Genomic DNA, 17,080 nt, shown 5'->3' on the forward strand with positions numbered 1-17,080 from the left:
GTAAATTGAAGGCTTTCAAGTGTCCAAGTGGTATGTATGAAGCTTTACTTAGTACCTTCCAAAATCAACAGTATACTCTTTTGCCACCTATTCAGAGGGAGATGCTCATCAACAGCTTGTCACTGTGCTGTAGAAATGCAATGATTTACAGAATGTAAGGAATGGAAGACAGGTTATGTCATTCAGTTGACAGACTCCATGAAAATTACTCAAAAAGAACTGCAAATATCAATTCAGGACAAAACATACTTTATTGTACTGTAATGTCAGAAGTACAAGAAAAGTACTGCAGAGAACCATGCTAATGGCGCTTTTAGGGTCTGTGAAGGACAGAAGTACAAGATAATGGGGTACTACTGTACTCAGTGCAAAAACTGATTCATTTGAGGCACAAGTACACTATTGTTTAAGCAGCTTGATTCAAGCACAGCTCTGGTATGTGATCTACTCTCTTTTCTTTCTATGTGACAATTCTATAATAAAGCTACTTTTACATGAAATAGGCAGTAGATTCAAGTCAGGGGTGTCCAAATTGCCACTCGGCAACAAAAAAAAATTAAGATAAATACTCTGCATAGTCACCCCCCACATTTTAGTTCCAGATATGGAGCTGTGGCTAGTGAAGAAAAGTTATTCTGAAAGGTCAGAGCCCAGATCTGTTTGGTTGGGTGAGGGGTTTCCCCGCTTCCCCTTGTACATCTGTGGGTAACTTATTTCACGTTGACCACAATTAATCCAATAAGAAAGAAAATAAACTTGTATCTTTGATAAGAAATCATACATATCTAACATTCAAATAAATTTCAGCCCTTGAGATCTTAACTTATGGCTTAAGACACAATGAAAGTGTTTGGGCACCCTTGAGTTAAGTTAATGAAGAGCATTGTTGCTAAAGGCAAGCAAGATCACTGTTTTAAACAGAGCTGACCTCTACAAGAAGAAAGCAGGAATCCAAGTCACTAGTTACTACTAGGCTGTCATGTACTGCTGCCCAGAAAGATAAAAATGTAACATCACAATGAAAAGGTTCAACAAAGTTGAAAGATAAAGGTTTCAACACCAGAAGCAGCATTTGAAAACAAGCTGTTTAAGTTAATCTTTTCAAGAGCTGCAGATTGCATAACTCTAGGCATGAACAAACATGCTGGCAATCTTCTCCTTTTACACAGCAGCTGTGTTTAACATAGGAAGTTCTGGGTTTAAAGAAAGCTACTTGAAGAAGAATTAAGATTTGCAATTCCCTGTCTACTTAATGAGATTAGCAGAGAAATGAAAAAAAATTACAACTGAAACAGTAGTTTCTCAGTGGATCCCTATCATTACAAACACAGCTTGATTTGTAAGCAACGCAAGACTAAACAGACAACTATTATTTTATATTATTACTATGCTTATAAGTTACATCAGTTAAAGTTAAAAAAAGCCAAGCAGTCTTGCCCTATTTCAAGAATAGTTTCCAATCAACACCAGTTTACATGGTGAATGGGACTTCACAAATAAACAAGGAATGGTGACATCTTTGGGTCAAGAACGACAAGAAATAATGGGCTCTGTGCTACCAATCAACCTCAACAAGAATATGGCACAAGGGCCAGCCCAAGCTGTACCAACACTGAACCTTTAGCACTCGGCACAAATTCGGATCTCTTTACTTTAGCTAGCAAATCAGGTGAAAAGACCGGGTCAAAAAAAAAAAAAAACCAAAAACCAAGACTAACTAAAAACTTAAGCCAAAAATTGGAATATAGTTTTTAAAAAACATCTGTAGTTTTAAAATAACTTTATGCTGACATCAGTTTGTGCAAACTAAAAAAAACCTCATTGATTTCTCTCTAACAGAAGACAAATCCCTCAAATATTTTCCTTTTAGCCCATTGTATCTGTAGATACAATCTCAAATCTAACAGATGTAAATGCAAGAGAGAAAAAGTTACAGCATCTGCACAACATTCTTTCTACAAACAGCTGCTGGAGGGAAAGTAAAATATAAAAGGAATAAAGAAAGGAAGGTTCCATCTGAAATACTCTCACAATCTTTCCCACTCTGTAGTCCATGAATCCGACTCTGATGCTAAGGTGACAGTGTATGTAAGCAGATTTTTTTGTTGATTTTATTATTTTTGAGTTTCAGTTGAAGAGAACCTGCAAAGAGACTCAAGTCTCTTCAGGAATTGTCGGATGGAACATGCTCCTCAAATCCTTCACTCTCTCGGACCAACGCTCTTTCCAGGATAACACGGCCTTCCTTGTAGCGCTGGCTGTCTTCAGTGGCAAATTCATAGATCCAACCCAGTTTGCTGTTGCAGTTTTTGCAGCTCACATCTCGAACCATGTGGCGGCCAGTGAGCATGACCCGATCCTGAACTTCACTGTATTGCAGATTTACCACCTGGTACAAACATACAGGGGACAGGGAATAGAAAGGATTAGTCTGCCTAGAGCAAATCTTGGTAACAATGTGTATGACTATCAACATTTTAAAAGTAAAGAGCCTGTGGCACTGCACTGGAACTGAAAAAATGCAGTGTAATAAGTCAACAGCCCTTGAAAATCTCCTGCTTGATAAGGTAACACTTTAAAGATGTGCTTCACAGGGATGGATAATCCTCACTGTTTAACTGAGAGACATGAAATGCTATCACAAGACATACGAGAGAGCAGAGTACGGTGTTCAACTTTGGGAGAGAAATTCCTGGTGAATAGCTTCTAAACTAATTGATACGAATCCACTTGCAATATACGTAAACCCATTTCTGCAACAGATGTGGTCACTTCCTCCCAGAAACCAGAATCAAAATATTAAAAGAGGTACTTCTTTAAAAATCTTGGGAGTGCTTTTGAAATAATCATCTAAGAAAAAGGAAGGCTCAGTGGCTGAGAATGGAGGCATTAAACATTCAACTTTTTCGTGTGTTATCTCAGCATTTTAAAATATACTTTCAACTTGTTTTGGCAGCAACACCACCAGGATGTATAATTCTGGTTGAATTAAAAGTTAATGTCAGAACTATATCCAAACTCCTAATACGCGGTAGGATTCTCAAAGATGGGGCTGCACTGCTTTCTCAGCTTTCCACCTGACTGTGCTTGCTCTCTTTGCTTCAGATGTAAGGCTTCTGACTGCAGAAATGTAAAAATCAAACTTTTGTGATTAAACCTATGTAACACAAGAAAAATTGGAACCCCAGGATCCAGTGCTTATTGGATGAGAAAGAAATCAGAGGCACAGCTCTTTTATAGCTATGCAGCCTAACACATATAAATATGACTGATAGGATTCAGCACACCAGAAATCCCAAGGCCAAGCACAGTTAAGACATTACTGATGCCTCTATCAACTCTGCTGATGGCCAGATGGCTTTCAAGAAAAAAACCCAAACCAAAACACAATGATTACATGACCAGGAACTCTGTGAGAAAGCAAAGGATGATCACTGTTTTTTCAGAGTCTAATGGACAAGCCTATACGGAAGAGTTAACAAATAATGCTACAATTCACTCAGAGTAATGACTTTCACATTTCGATTGTTAAATTAAATCAAATTTGATCAATTAAAAAACACTAAACTAAACCAGAGTATTATTGCCTGTAAAAAGAGACTGTGGTTATCTAAAGTTGCCAAACTACGGTTAGTTTAAATGCATTTTAGAAATTAAACAGAATATTATCTAGACGACTTTTTTTTTCCCCTGAGTAGCAGTGCAAATGCCTTTGAAACTCTGATAGACAAAAGATACTCTCACAATGAATTTGAGGTTCATATTACAGAAGTCTCCAAAGTTAAAACTCCGTGCCTTTTGGCATGATGCCTCTGTATACACTCCTCTTTATAGTCTTTTAGTATTGTAGATAAACTAATTTAGACAGCTTGCCATCAATAGTAAATGCCCCATTTGACTTCAAAGACAGCTGAAGAGAGCAAACAAAAATAAAAAAATTAAAACAGCAATTACACAACACTTTAGCCAAGAAGTTTTTTAGTTTATGCCAAATTCATATACCACAAACTCATTTTTCAAAAGCAAACAGTAGTTCCCCCTCAGCTTCTTACCAACCTTATTAAAAAGAAAGGCTCTTCCCGTGGCCCCTGTAAAACGAGTGGAGATGAGCTCAGAACGATTGGTCAGAATCGTGTCGCAGTTTGCACAGGAGAACAGGCGAGTGCCACCAATATGATCCAGAAAAATTCTTCCCATTTTTAGAACTTACGTAAGTCTATACTCAAGACCTGAAAGCAAAAAGAAAGATCATGTACATGTAAAAAAAGCATTGCATAAAAAAACCCAACAACCAAACAACCTAAAACATCCCGTATACGTGGCAGAATATTCTGCAAACCAATTCAGCTGATGATTGCAGAGGTTTTCTTTCATAGATGAATTACTGAACTTACAGACTGCATTCATCCTTTCTCATCAGGTTAAGACGAGTTCTTTCTTTACTGAGAAGTATACTGAGTCACCAAGACAATTATAGTTTAATTTTCCCAAGTCACCCCCCCTTTTTAAATATATATTTTATTTTGTCACTTCCCCTCAGCTTTGCACAATTTATGACACGCAGCCACACAACACCGCCATCCAGGATGCTTTAGTCATCCAGTACAGCAGACTGGGCTGCTGTATTTGACTTAACACTTACTGGTTTCATATACATAACAAAATAGGAAAGGTTTGGATGCTATTTCACGTGATAAACAATCCACCCAGTCTTTACACTAGACAGCTTTACATACAAACATTTAAAGCTATTTAATCGCAATGCAAAATACTGTGTCATTTACCCAAGTTACTTCCAAAGCATCATCACTAAAATACCAGAGCAACTCCAATGAGCAGAAAAAGAGAGCTTAGGAAGTTTATAGCAGCAGATCTGCAGAACCTGATAAATAAAACCTCTTCACTGCTTGGGAAAATTGAAGTATCTCACCAACTTTATACCAACTAACATAAATTACTCAAAGTTAATTAGCGAGTAGGCACAGAACATATCAGACAGCTGAAAACTTAAATCACGAAGGATGAGGTAACATGACAAGGGAATTAATGATGATGTTATTTCCATTTCAACTACAGAAAACTTTTATGACTAAACATCTATAGTTAAACAAGTTAAATATACCTCCATTTGTGCCTCAGATATGGAACCAGAAAAGAGTATTGTCTCTGCTTTTTTCATGCACAGCAATGCAAAGTAAATCTGGCACACTGCAATATTAAAGTTGTGTGGGTTTTACTTCTCAGAGTCGGAGATAATGTGCCATTCATGGAAAAATTAATCAAATTCTGTGCTCATCAAGTTGAATATTCTATATCAAATGCCTTTAAGAAGCACAAATACCTAAATTAAACCTATTTCAAATTTTAGGGGAGCAGTTTCTTAAAGCTTACTCTGACACACACAAAGCAAATGGACTAAAACATGCACCTGCACACACAAAATTTAAAATACCTTTTTTACGTGTAAAAAATCTAAGTCACTGATATCACAACTTTTTTTTCCAGTTGCTTTATTTCACCACTTTATTTTCTTACAAAGCGTGGCAATAAAAAGGGTTCCTAGTATTGAACAGAGTGATTCTAGCACAAGTTCCTTACATTCAGATTTTTCTAATTCCTATTACTCTTTTGTATCCCATCTGAAGGATACATAAAAATTCAAAGCAATGGAATGACTCTTTCCTTTAAAGGTGATATAATACCCCTTTCTCTTCTTGAAAGGTTAAATAATACAGGTCTTGAGTTTGACAAAACTATGTCAAAGACAGCTGAGTGTAGGGGGGGGGAACTCCTTGTGACTCCAGTTATAATCCAGGATACATTTTCCTTTAGTTTCTCTGAGCATTAGACCTTTCTAACATGCCCTTATCTTTCCTAGCAAGCAAAGGCAAAACAAAAAATTAAAATGTGAATAGTGACAGCATGAAGGAAAATCAACAAGTATCAGTCAAAGTGTCCAACCAGAAGAAACCACAAATACAAGCAATAAAAGCAATTGTGACAGGTATGCCCATAAGGCATTTGGCCTAGCTCCATGTGCCATCCTTACTAATCTTGGATAATGTTATTTTTGTGTTGATTGTACTGTGGATTAAAAACAATTAACCGATCATAAGTTATTGTAAATGTGGAATCAATGTCCAAAGGGGTATTTCTTTCAGGATAAACACAATGCTCACCCTGTCAGTATTTTTAGAAGCTAACATAAAACAAATCAAAAACCATCCCCCTCTTACCAAGAGCAACACAAACACTAAGCTTGTTAAGTGACAAGATCCATTACACAGGCTAACCTTGCAAAGCACACCATTTTGAAAAATATGCATCTGAACACTTAAAATGCAAATACACCACCTCCCCAAAAACATAAGTCATGTTACTGTACCCAGAAAAGCAGTAACCCAAAGTCACTAAAAACAAAATTTAAATACTTCAGAAGAGATCGCGAGTGTAATTCTTACAAGCAAGTTAGAAGTCAAAATGACATACAAATGTATTACTTCTGGACATGGCACTATGCATGGATTGAACTGTTGAGTCCTGAAGATAGTGAACACTAAAATAAATGCATAAAGAAATATTTAAGGCTGAAAAAATCTCCCCACTAATACTAGGCCTAAAACCTTGAATTATTTCTATCACTCCAAAAAGCTGAAAGTAACCTCAACAAGTATCTAAATGAGAAAGAAACTTCCAGTAAGACCTGACTCCCAACAGAAAGGCAAAGTGAGATTCATTTGATGGTAGCACAAGGCTGTGAGAATTCGGACTAAAGGTACAGTAAAATCCAATAAACCAACTGGTATAGGAGCAATTTTCTTCAGAATACAGTGCATAAGAAAACATGTATTCTTGAAATAAATAAATAAATACACGTTTAAAAATTTAGAAAATTAAATTCTACAATCTGCATTTTAACAGTCAAAACAGTCTAGATTTTGAGTATGTTTTTTTACGAAACTGCTAAAATAACGTAATCCTACTTGAATGTCTAACATTTAAAATAACCTCTACACTTAGCAGCCCCCTGGTAGATTTCAGTCAAAATAGATAGCAGCCTACAACTATAATTAGCACTCGGGTTTGATTGTAAGGGTCCAGCTGAAGTGTTATAAAACTAGTCACCTTACATTAGTCTTTGTATTACTGCTCAGAGTAGGAAAAAGTAGGAAAAAAAAGTCACAAAATGACTGCTAGTAAGGCAGCTTTCAAATGTGGCATTGATCATGAAGTTTCTAAATATGCTAACAAGGAACTTTTGCTGTTTCCTCTCATGTAAGGAAGTTAATTTCAGCTTGGGATCACTTCACACTCCCCCTCCCTTTTTTTCTTCCCCCCAAGCTAAAAACATAGTATTCACTTGTAAGACCAATTGAGAAGGTACTTGCTGTGGATAAAGACTGTTCTCTCCTTACGTCAGGATCCTGAATCCTGTAGGGTATACCCATTGTTGTACAATGGAAAAAACAGAAGCACAACAGAACAAGGGAAAGCAATTTTCCATTGCTCTCAGGCTCATATCCCTTCCATGTAGAAGTGGTGTGTACAAAGTCACCCAAGATAACTGTGTATTTTTTTTCCTATAGTTTTCACTTCCCATGTAAAAGGTGTGGGCGTCTATTTATGTTCACACATACATAAATCATCTGAAAAAAGCCACTTATAGGCAGCTTTTATAGGCAGTAGGAGGGCTTTCTTAAATGAAGAAAAGCCAAAGAATTGTGAAACATTAAAGCATTTCTGAAGCTTAAGATCCTCCAGTTAGGGGGAGGAAAATGCAAGAAGTGCACTTACCCATTCATCTACTCTCTACGCCTAGAAACAGTGAAAATAACTTCCATTGGTTCAGAGAGCCAGTCAAGTTCCATATTGCTATTCACAACCCCAGAAAGTGACACTACCGTATCACACCAATTCCATCATGCTACTAGCAGAATTTTCAGAAGCAGTAGACAGGAATTTTGATTATTCACAAAACCAAAGGCTGAGGAAAAAATAGAGATTTTTTTTTGGCCCATGATTTCACCTTGAAAGTCAGCTAAGCATTCTTTGTTGGCTATGTGTCAGTGATGAAGTCCTAGTGATCCTGCCCTCATGCAAATTACCAAACACAAGTTGTAATATGTCTCCAATGTAAAAAAAATGCAGTTTTTTATTTTCACTAATGGGATACAGAGTATCTACCTCTTGTCAAATCTACACAGTTCAGAGAGACAGATGCTTTTATGAACAGAGAGCAGATGCCACTGCGTCATTAGTCGGCACCCTGACCACCACTATTAACCTGCATTCTTCAGAGGACCTTTAGTAGAACAATCAATGCTAGCTTGTGTTACCTAGCTAGTAAGGCTCGCTCACAGTGCATTATTTTGACAGTACTAACCTTGACACAACTCCTTAGTCATACTGTGAAACATTTCCCGCCTGCATGCTGCTCCCAGCGAACGCATGGACAGACAGGAAACACAAGCACTGTGACTGTGCACTATACTATGTATGCCTAGAGCAGTGTGGTCCCAAACTTCCACCTGTCTTTCGGTGTTGATTTTGGCAACGCAGAGCAACAGTTGTCAAGGAGCTGACATTCAACAGCTTAAATTTGACCACTATCTGCACACAGAGCTGAAACTACCTGAAGCACTGCTTGGCTGGTATTTGTACTACCCAATCTGCCTACCTTCGCAAGCAATAAAGAAAAAAAAGTAACACAAATAATTATTTATTAACATTTTTAAAACTAACAGTCAGTGTTTTCTTGTCCCAGAGTGCATCTCCTGAAGACACAGGACCGTCAACGTTTGGGAGACCCAGCAGGCACTCTGTATATACACATTGGACTGTGGGTATTTCAGGAGCCTCAGCGTTGCTTCCCATCTACTGCGTCTCAGATCTACAACAGAAAACAGCTGCTAGTTAAAGGATACAAAACTATGACAGCCTCTCTTTTGCCATTTCACTGACTAAAAACTTTTTCCTTTGTATGGTGAGCCAAAAAGCACTCTCTTCCCCTTGGAAAAGGGCTGTGCATTCCCCGAGGCACAGTAAAACATTCTCAGGACTTACTTACTCTGGAACCGGACTTAAACTTCATCTTCACATCTCAGGAACTGGGCTTAAGCTTCCTCTTCTCATCTCAGAGATAAACAAAAGAGGAAAAAGAATACTTAGCACAGCTACACAAGACTACACATTCAAGAATCACTGGGTAAGCAAAGAAATAAAACTTGTTCTTTACCTTCCCAGGTTTCTGCGGCTCACAAGTGGGGGTGCATCTGAAAATACACATGCGGTCAGTCTCTTAGGAGGTCTGAGATTCAGCCATCTGCCACTGACTTCTGCGACTGCTCAAGTAAGCAGGGCCCAACCTCTGGCCTCTGCCTACACGCCAGAATTTGTTATCAAAAAGCACCACACGTAGCTAGATGTGAAGGAAGAAAGTGAACTGGAACAGTGTGCTACGCTCAGAACCATCCAGCTACTGCAGCAAACTGTACAAGGAAGTTCATACAGTCAAACAACAGAAGAGGCTCGGGCAAAGTAATGAAAGCTGCGCCCAGATGCAGTGCACAACACTCGCCTAGATAGGGTGCCTTGCAGGATCAAACTGCGTTTGTGCAAGTTACACTAGTCTAATTTTCTACTGCAAGTTACAGTACTATATTTTTCTATTGCAAACTGACTTTATTTCCAGGTAAGGCAAAAGCTTCGCACTGGGATACTGGTATTTAAATATTAACATTTAAATTTAAATATTAACATTATAGAACCCCAGCAATAATTCAGGGTAGTTTGTTTCAAGCTTACAAAGAGCAGAGCCATACAGATGGGTGCTTGTTTCTAATACAGCCCCCATATCTCAGCATCTCCTGCACTGTAACTTACACTCTCACAATACTCTTGCTAGATAACATATAAAAGTATTAGTTTACAAATGGTATCAGACTCAGATTAGTTTTCTTTTCCACTACTACACAAAGACTCCAAAAGCAGCAACTATTCCTGTTCTCCTTGTTTCCTTTTCTCTTCCTTTTTCCCCTTCCTGTCTCCCCTTTCCCTTCCCTAAGAGGTGATCCTTTTCCTCTCTTAATTCCTCAACTGTTTTTAAGAAAGCTGTATTTCCTGGATTTGTAATAAATTTATACTAATTCAGCAGATAAGACAACTTTTGCTTAGTAATCCATTCTGCAACTTTCAGAAAGCTAAACTAATTCAGAGTTTCTGCTTTCATTAATTTTAGTGCTGAAGTGATACAAGTCTTCACCCAAAGACACCACTGTTTTCATAAATTACGGGGAGGGAAAAAAAAAGTTCAAATAAACTAACTTTAAAGAAATGGTGAAAAGACAGTGATCATCCAAACTTACATAAAAATTACATCCACTGGCAGAAAGGTTCCCAATACGCTTCATGCATTACACCAAGAAATTCTTATATCAACTAGGAAAATTCTTAAATGTAGGTATGGGCTCCAAAATTAAAGAGACAGCCTTGCTATGAAATGTCCACAGTGTACAGGCATTTCCTCTATATATTTAATAAGATATTTTTAAGTTAAATCTTGCTTAAGGGAATTATGTATTTCAGCAAGAGCTGAGCAACTCAAGATTTCAACATAGGTCAAATGATAGTAAACAAACATGAACCAATGACCTAACTTCTTGGGACAACAGTACTTCAAGCTTGTGATGACTATTAGCAGAGGGAATGACATATATATATGTATCTGTGTGCATGTATACAACTCTCAGTCTGTCAGATGACAAGTAACAAATCTCATCTGTTGTTGTCATCCTCTCCACCAGGCTTTGAGGTGCAGCTTCTTTTGTCCTCACACACTTGGCAGCCACATCCGAAACTCATTCATCATTATTATTAAAAACTATATATAAACAATTAGATCTGCATTCTGTAAGTTAAGTACTTCCACAACTACAGAAGTGAAAGTAGCAGATGACGGAAGCCTCCAAATAATATTTATGAAGACTAACATTAGAAAAAGAGAGTAACACTTAAAAATGGACAGTTTCGTTGTCACAAATGTTTCTTGAATTCAGCTATCCGGAACAACTCTATACATGACAGGATTATACATAGCTGTTATATAGGTATGTATGCATAGCTGAACCAGCTGCACGGAGCAGTTCTCTCACTTTCTGCCATCAGACACACAGATTAGTTATGCTAATGGTTAATCTATTGCCGTTAGTTGTTGACATCAAGAGTTGCTCTGTGACACCTACCACTTTGAGAAGAGCCATGCCCTGTGTTTCTCTCACGAGACTTGCTTTGTTATTCCTTCAATCTAACCCTAACACTGTGTTCATTGTTTAAAGAAAATAAAAATAATTTATTAAATTCGATCACCATATTAGTCCAAAACACAGCCTTTAATTCTTAAATAAGCATGCTGGATTAATCTAATCTGTATCAGCTTGCACAGTACAGCTGAGGTCTGTACACAGAGTAACAAATGAACAGACAGATGACAGTCTTTGCATTCCTTTTTGCTTTGACTAGAACCTTTTCCAGAGTGAAAAAGAGCTTGCCAAATATTTCAGTTCCCTGGGAATCCACACTTTCACGGGCAAAATCCAACGTGAGAGCTGACAGGCGAAGCTGGCTCATTGCTGAAAGAGCCACGAGCACCTCCATGAGCAGATTAACAACTACCACTCGATTTCTCACAACTGGCTTCCCGTGAGAGTCACCTGTCAGGCAGGGACACGGGGTTTACTCAGGGCTGCTTCGGCGGTGAGTAAGTCTTCAGGAAGCTATGAACAAATAGCACCTTCTAATGGAGAAGGGAGAAGAGAGATGCGTCAAACGGCACTGCCGTGTGGCACCACCGCTGCCGTAACCGGGCAGCGCAACCGGCAGACCCGCTTTAACCACAGGGCAGGCGGCGAGGGATGGGGCGGGGGGCCTGACCCACGCTCTGCGAGCGGCGGGACCGGCGCCGGCCTTCGCCGCAGGGCGGTTAACCCCCGCGTAACCCTTCACGGCAAAGCCGGCCTGCGTCGCGCCCCGAACCGCCCCCGGCGGAGGCGACCCGAAGCCCCGAGCGCCGGCCGCTGCCAGGGGCTGGGGCCCGGTGTCACGCTGAGGGGGGGGGGGGGGGGGGCGGCGATCCCCACACCCAACCCACGCGTGCGCGGTGCGGCCGCGCGCGCCGCGGCCGTTGCCCCCGCGCCGCCGCTCCACACAAAGCCCCGCGCGGGGGCGGGCCTCAGCTGAGCGCCGTCACGGGGGCGCGCGCAGCCAACCGCCGCCGGCTCGGCCCCCGGCGCCGCCGTCGGGCGCTGCCGGCAGCGCAGGCAGCTTGACAACAAACAGGAGGAAACAGCTGACGGGAGGCCCCGCCGCCACCGCCGCCGTGAGGGGCGCCCGGACCGACCCCCGCCTCCCTCACTACCGTTCTCCCTCGAGCGTGCGAGGCGGAGGGGAGGACGAGGCGGAGGGGGGACGCGGCAGAGGGGTCCGGGCACAGTTCCTCGTCCCCCCCCCGCCCGGGGCCCCGTACAGGAATCGGCCCCAAAAGTTGCCACTGCCCCGCCGGGGAGGGGAGCCGGCGGCTGCGGTGCGGGGCCGGGGGAGGAAGTTGTGGCCGCGGCGGGGAGAGGGTGCTCGGTGCCGGCCCTGGGCGGAGGGCCAGGCAGGAAGGCTGGGCGGCGCTGGGAGACGCTGACGAAGGAGGGGACGGGGTGGGGGAAGGCCGGTGCTTTGTCGCGGCGCCGGGCCGCAGCGGGGCAGGCAAGGCCAGCGCTGCCCCCCTCCGCACCGCCGAGCCGGAGCGACTCGCCCGGGGCCCCGCCGCGGCCCGAGAGACACAGTGCCGCAGCCCGGAGCGACGGCCGCCACCTCCCTCCCCAGCCGCCGGCGGCCCGCCCTGGCCTCCCTGGGCAGTGCGGGCCGCGGCGCGGCCCCCCGCCCGGTTACCTGGCGCAGGGGAGCGGCGGCGACGGCGGCTCCGTGCCCGGTGTCTTCCCCCCGCCCTCCACAGCCCCGACGCTCCGGCTCGGCGGCGTGGCTCCGCCCCCTCGCGGCCCCGCCCCCGCCCCACGTCAATCAGCGCTGCCGAGGCTCCGCCCCTGCCGCCTCAGGGCCCGCCCCGCCGCCGGTCGCCTCACGGCCGCGCCCGGCAGGACGGCGCCGGGGACAGTAGTCATCGCTGCGGCCTCGGTGTGCGGGGAGCGGGGGCCGGGAGGCACCGCTCAGCCCTTCCCCGCCTGCCAAGTCCCCTCTTCCAGGCATCCGTTAGCCGCCACCCCGAGCCCGGTGCCCGCCGTTCCCCCATCTGCCTCGCAGGCCTCTTTCTCTCAGCAGCCCTGTCAGGAGGCCCTGTCAGAGGCACCCACATCTTGCTGAGGGAGCCGAAAGCCAGAGCCCCGCCGGGCGTGCCGACTCCAGGCCTTCCCACGCCCAGAGAGCACACTGTCATGGGCCTGGCTGGGAAAAAGGGGAGTCCTGCCTCCAGGCCTGCTCCCCTTCCCAGGCCCCTGCATGCCCAGGGACTTGGCCTGCCCTAGCAGCGAGCTTCACCGTGCCACGGGTCACTACGAGGGTTTGAGGCAGGGAAGGGCACCGAGATGACTCTCAGCCACATCTGTACCTCAGCAAAGCTGTGGCTGATCATGTTTACAGTGTTTCAGGCCACTCCAGTTGAAATCTTTGCGTGACACCTTAAATACTGCCCATGATGGCGATGAAAGATCAGGCAACAAAGCAGCAAAGTGTGGCCCTTCTTGGCCATTGCTTGCAAGCGTTATCAATTCCCTGCCAGTTTTAATGGCTCAGTGCTCACACACAGATTGCATCCTTGGCAAATAAATAGTGGTCTTGGCCAAAATACAATGAAAAAAATCCTTTTGAGTTGTTGGTTATGAAAAAGACAGGAAAAGGGGTGGTTTTTTCCTTCTCCTGTGGGGCAAGCCATGCCTTTTTATGGATTTCTGTTCTAAGAATATCACATCCATGTTAGACAAAGTGTGTTTTTCATGTACAGTGATTCCTGAATCTATCCATGTGGTATCACCAGGGGAGCTGCAGTAATTGCAGGAAGGAATGACTCGGCTGGGCGCTTCCATCATTTCACATCAAAGGAAAAGGGACATTTTGAACATACAGCAAGCAGCACATACTCAAATGCCCAGGTGTTATCCAGCTTGCATCTTCTTGCATGGACTTTCTGCTCTTGTGAGACCCCACCTGCAGTACTGCATCCAGCTCTAGGGGCCCCAGTACAGGAGAGACAGCGAGCTGTTGGAGCGAGTCCAGAGGAGGCCGTGAAGCTGATCAGAGGGATGGAGCACCTCTCCTATGAGGACAGGCTGAGAGAGTTGGGGTTGTTCAGCCTGGAGAAAAGGCGGCTCCGGGGAGATCTAATTGTGGCTTACCAGTATCTGAAGGGGCCTACAGGAAAGATGGAGAGGGACAGTTTATCAGGGAGTGTAGTGACAGGACAAGGGGTAATGGGTTTAAGCTGAAGGAGGGTCAATTTAGATGAGATGTTAGGAAGAAATTCTTTACCGTGAGAGTGGTGAGGCACTGGAACAGGTTGCCCACAGAGGTTGTGGCTGTCCCATCCCTGGAAGTGTTCAAGACCAGGTTGGATGAAGCTGGTCTAGTGGAGGGTGTCCCTGCCCGCAGCAGGGGGGTTGGAACTAGATGGTCTTTGAGGTCCCTTCCAACCCAAACCATTCTATGATTCTATGACTCAGTTACTGCTAGAAGTAGCTAGGTAGGGGAGTACACAACCGCCTGCACGAGGGTAGACAGTGATGGGTCTGCATTGATATGTTAAGAACTGCTGTTTGCTTTGGGCAGCCCTCCAAAAATTGAGATCTCTTTAGTATGGTCAACTCTGGCCTGATCCTGAACAGAGCTGAGCATTGATGTTTCTCATTGACCTGTTATCAAACCTCTCTTAGAACATGCAAAGGAAGTGAAAAGTGTCAGAGCAGTCTGTCAGACAGCAATCGCCTCTTAGTTAATGGCACAGGGACAACAGAAGTACTAAGAATATTAGAAGCAAGCCATAAAGACTGTGCCTGGGGTCCCATTTACCACCAGCAAATGGAGGAAATAACTGGTCTAACACGCCCTGTTTGTTAACTGATTGACCTGATCTGCTGTTGTGCCTCGCTGCTTAAGTGTGAGCTTTGTCCCTGGTGGGTCTGCTCAGTCTCGTCACAGGAGCTATATGAAGGTCCACATCTCAATCATCTTTGCAAAGCTCCCATAGAGATCACTGTAAACAAAGCCAAAACAAGAGGAAGAAGAGAGGCAAAGCAACGGTGCTTTAGTTGGCATCAGTGACTGATTTTTATCCAAGGACCTGTGAACTCTCTGCTTAACTCTGCTGCTGAGGCATCCATACATCCCTGGGCAAGTCAGTTCTTCTTTGCCTCATATCCTTCTCTGTAAAATGGGGAGAGCAGTGCTACCTGCCTTGCTGGGTGGTTGCGTGTTTGCTTAAGTACTGTGCTGCAGCCTGGGCATATGGTGGGGATGTATGTCTGAACATTGCAATCATCATAATAATATTACCATGCAAATAAAGCAAAGCCCAAACCTATGAATAGTATTAAATTCTCAGCAGTAGGAAGGGTAGCTGTACCAATCAGAAAGAAACCAAATTGACCATGAGACAAGCAGAGAATGGATTAGCCTGTGCTTGACAGATGGTGCCAGGGACTGATGTTTTTATTTCCCTTGCAGAGGAGCTTAGAGGAAGGGGGACAGGGAGGGTGAGGTAGGGCACGTTTATTAGAACGAAGCAGCAGGCTGTAGCAGCTCCACTGAAAAACACCAAAAATACCAAAAGCAATTTCCAATTCGTTTGTAAGGGGCATGCTACATATCAGCTAGAGGGTGAAAAACAGGAATAGCAATATTGTACCACATGGCACTTTTACTTTTCAAAGCAGCCTGAAAGCATTAATTAAACCTTCTCTGAAATAGGGAAATGCAGTGCGGTCAGCAGTTTGTTCCTTCATTTCTTATGGAAGGATTTGGGAAGACCCTGGGCCTTTTCCACAGCTGATTCATATCACGATAGTTCAAGTGACTCTGAAGGAACCAGTCCCCTGTGCAGCATGAGTGAGCAGAAGAGGCTAGAACTTAATGAACCAGAGACGGGGAGATGTTTGTGCCCAACAGCCTCACTAAGGCCCACCTTTAATATTTGTCCTATCTGAATCCACTCTCCAGTGTTCTGAGCCACGCTATAAGAAGCATTTCAGAGAAAATTAGGTGACTGAGGAATTAATCACAATCTCAGAAAGAATCGTGCAGTGAAATTCAGACACCAACATATTGATCTGATAAAAACCTCTGACAAAACTTCAGTGGAATTCGGCAGGACCTGGGTACATCCCTTTGAATTAGTGTCAGGGCTTGGGGCTGCTTGTGCAGATCTTCTCTCTTTGCAGAGAAAATATTACAGCTTAGTGGTTTTTACTTCTACTCAGTCTCCAGAACCACTATTAATTTTCCAGTATGCTTGTGGATTCCTGTGTGGCAAAGCTGAGCCTACCAAACCAGGCGTGCCTGAGGTGGCACAATGATCTGGCGGGTTTTTCCATTGCTGTTTCTCCCATGCCCAGGATTTCTGGCAGCAGAGAGGAGGCAGCTGAAATCTAGAGCTGGCCTCGCAGGCTGTGATCTCTCTGAGAGGCAGCTCGACTCCTAGATGTCCCCTCTATGCCTTCTCTGCTTTGCCTTACATCAAAGGCTGGGTTCATCCCACTAGCTGCTCTTGTTATTTGATAGTTGCTACTGATAGCTTGTGTTTTTCAGTGGAGATGGTACAGCTTGCACCTTCATTCAAAATATGCCTACTGATACACATAAAAAAGTTAAATTACTTTTCATTTTCCCTCACAAGCTGAAACCTATTGCTTTTTGGCTTACCTGAAAGCTGACATGGGCACAAGTTCCATTTACAGATACCTTTTCAGATGGCAATGCTTTGCCAGGCGAAATTATTTATACAGTTAATCTCAAGATCAGAAGATGAAGATCAGCAATAAGGAGTTCCCTCCATGCCCTCTCCATAACAGCAGAGGTGGTCTCATTACCC

At 43.6% G+C, this 17,080-nt stretch overlaps 1 protein-coding gene across 7 annotated transcripts; it reads right to left on the reverse strand.

Annotated features, from left to right (window-relative positions):
* Window positions 1-232: 232 nt before the first annotated feature.
* YPEL5 (yippee like 5) lies at window positions 233-13,035 on the reverse strand. Of its 7 annotated transcripts, none has more exons than XM_075749453.1 (7): window positions 12,937-13,035; window positions 11,709-11,791; window positions 9,236-9,272; window positions 9,068-9,132; window positions 8,743-8,890; window positions 4,057-4,229; window positions 233-2,389 (listed from the first exon to the last, which is right to left on the reverse strand). In XM_075749453.1, the coding sequence occupies exons 6-7, from the start codon at window positions 4,195-4,197 to the stop codon at window positions 2,165-2,167; spliced, it is 366 nt and encodes a 121-aa protein (XP_075605568.1). In that variant the 5' UTR covers window positions 4,198-4,229; window positions 8,743-8,890; window positions 9,068-9,132; window positions 9,236-9,272; window positions 11,709-11,791; window positions 12,937-13,035; the 3' UTR covers window positions 233-2,164. The 7 variants fall into 7 exon arrangements, with proteins under 7 accessions (XP_075605568.1, XP_075605566.1, XP_075605569.1 ...); XM_075749451.1 differs by having other exon boundaries at window positions 9,236-9,418; XM_075749454.1 differs by lacking the exon at window positions 11,709-11,791 and adding an exon at window positions 7,795-7,984 and having other exon boundaries at window positions 12,937-13,034.
* Window positions 13,036-17,080: the final 4,045 nt, after the last annotated feature.

Source organism: Balearica regulorum, chromosome 3 (genome assembly GCF_011004875.1).
Source record: "Balearica regulorum gibbericeps isolate bBalReg1 chromosome 3, bBalReg1.pri, whole genome shotgun sequence".
NCBI classification, from domain to species: domain Eukaryota; kingdom Metazoa; phylum Chordata; class Aves; order Gruiformes; family Gruidae; genus Balearica; species Balearica regulorum.